The 1,995-nt window shown below is 53.5% G+C and overlaps 1 protein-coding gene across 1 annotated transcript in view; it reads right to left on the reverse strand.

The window, feature by feature from the left end:
* The window catches only part of AR (androgen receptor), a 9,669-nt gene extending 8,448 nt beyond the window's left edge, over positions 1 to 1,221 (reverse strand). The window contains exon 1 of the mRNA XM_044682888.1: positions 708 to 1,221. Coding sequence (XP_044538823.1) covers positions 708 to 1,221 — 514 coding nt within the window. The remainder of the gene's footprint in view (positions 1 to 707) is intronic.
* Positions 1,222 to 1,995: the final 774 nt, after the last annotated feature.

A 1,995-nucleotide genomic window follows, 5' to 3' on the forward strand; every position in this document is an offset into this window, starting at 1 on the left:
GGGGGGGGGGGGTGGGGGGGGGGGGGGGGGGGCGGGGTGGAGGGGAGAGGGAGAAGGAATGCTCCAGCACAAATTCTTGATGGAGTTATAGACAATAACAATAGTTATGCATGTGGTTAGTATGTGCTCTATTCATTTTCCTTTGATTTTTAGTTTTTTCATGTATGTTCAGTCTTCTATTAACCTGATAACCTGATACAAGTAAAGGAGGTTGGCCTCCATAAGTTCTAATGTAACTCTTGGCTCTGACATTCTATGTTCTAAGGCCCCCCCACCTCTGACACTCCCTGCTCTGAAACCCCTCCTACCTCTGACACTTCCGGTTCTGAGGCCCCTCCCACCTCTGACACTCCCTGCTCTGAAGCCCCTCCTACCTCTGACACTTCTGGTTCCGAGGCCCCTCCTACCTCTGACACTTCCGGTTCTGAGGCCCCTCCCACCTCTGACACTCCCTCCTCTGAGGCCCCTCCTAGCTCTGACACTTCCTGCTCTGAAGCCCCTCCCAGTTCTGAGGCCCCTCCCAGCTCTGACACTCCCTGTTTTAAGGTTCCCTCCCAAGTCTAGCATCCCACATTCTCAGAGTCCTCCCGCTCCTCCCAGTTCCCTGGGTTCTATGCTACCTGATCTCCACTCTAGTGTTGCTCCTCTTTCTTCCCAGGGGGCCTTACCTGGCTGTTCTCTCCCATCCATTCTTCCGCCCCACTTACCAGGCAGAGCCTTGGCCCACTTGACCACATGCACCAGCTGTCTTTCGCCCAGCTCGTTCAGGCTGGAGAGCAGAGCAGCAAAGGAGTCAGGCTGGTTGTTGTCATGCCCAGCGCACACCACGCCAGGTTCAATGGCCTCCAGGACATTCAGGAAAATGGGTTGGCATTCGTAGCCTTCAATGTGGGACACGGTGAGCTTCTGCCCCTGGTCTTCATTGGGGCTGGTGGAGCTGGAGGGCTCGCCTTCCTCCTGCAGCTTTAAGTTCCCAAGTTTCTTTAGTTTCCGGGCTGTGGAAGAGGAAAAGGCAAGCATGACATGATCACTCAGAGCCTCAAACAGCTGGCAGTGGGGCCTGTAAGGAAAAGTGCCCAGAAGGGCAGAGCTCACAGCTCGAAGCCAAACCTCAGTCTGTACCCATCTGATCTGGGAGTCAGGAAACATGCGTTCTAGCCCCAGCTTTGCTGCAATGACAGCCAAGAACACCAGCTTCTCCAGTGGAGGGATTCCTTTCATTTTCTGTATCTGCTTTCCCAGCAACCATCTTGATATTCCCCTCAATACCCAGGACACAGCAGTCCTTGGAGAAATGCTTTCTGACTGCTTAATCCCTTTTGGGCCTCGGTTTCTTCTTTTGTAAAAAAATGGATATTATATTATTTGCAGAGGAAGCTTTCTAGAAGGTAAAAGGTTATTCGGCGGTTGGTGGTTTAATTCACCCAGGCCCAGGCTGCCCCACCACCACCCATGGAATCTCAGGGGAGAGTGACAACTGGAGAAGGGGCTCTTGGGCATGCTGGGCAATGAGCACACTGCTGAGACCTAGAAGGTAAATCTGGATTAGGACTGACTCAGAAACACAACACGAAAAGGATGGAGCCACAGAGAGAGAAGAGTGTGGAAGGAAGAGTGTTGGGACCTGAAGCCTTGGCTGAGGTACTATTGAGAGAGCAGCCCCCCAGGACTGGGGAAGGGAAAAAAAGGGACACCCACAGTCTAGGCCTGCCACTTCTGCCCCGGATTACTCAGGGTAGTCTGGGTAAATCTGCATTCCTTGCCTGAGGCCTCAGCCTCCCCAATTAAACTTTGGTGCTGCTCTAAGGCCCCTCCCAGCCCTGACACTCCCTGTTCTAAGCCCCTCCCAGCTTTGACATTCCCTGTTCTAAGGCCCCTCCCACCTCTGACATTCTGTGTTCTAAGTTCCTTCCCACCTCTGACACTCCCTGTTCTAAGGCCCCTCCCAGCTCTGGCACTCCCTGTTCTAAGCCCCTCCCAGCTCTGACACTCCCT

The sequence above is a fragment of the Gracilinanus agilis genome, chromosome X, assembly GCF_016433145.1.
Source record: "Gracilinanus agilis isolate LMUSP501 chromosome X, AgileGrace, whole genome shotgun sequence".
Taxonomy (NCBI): domain Eukaryota; kingdom Metazoa; phylum Chordata; class Mammalia; order Didelphimorphia; family Didelphidae; genus Gracilinanus; species Gracilinanus agilis.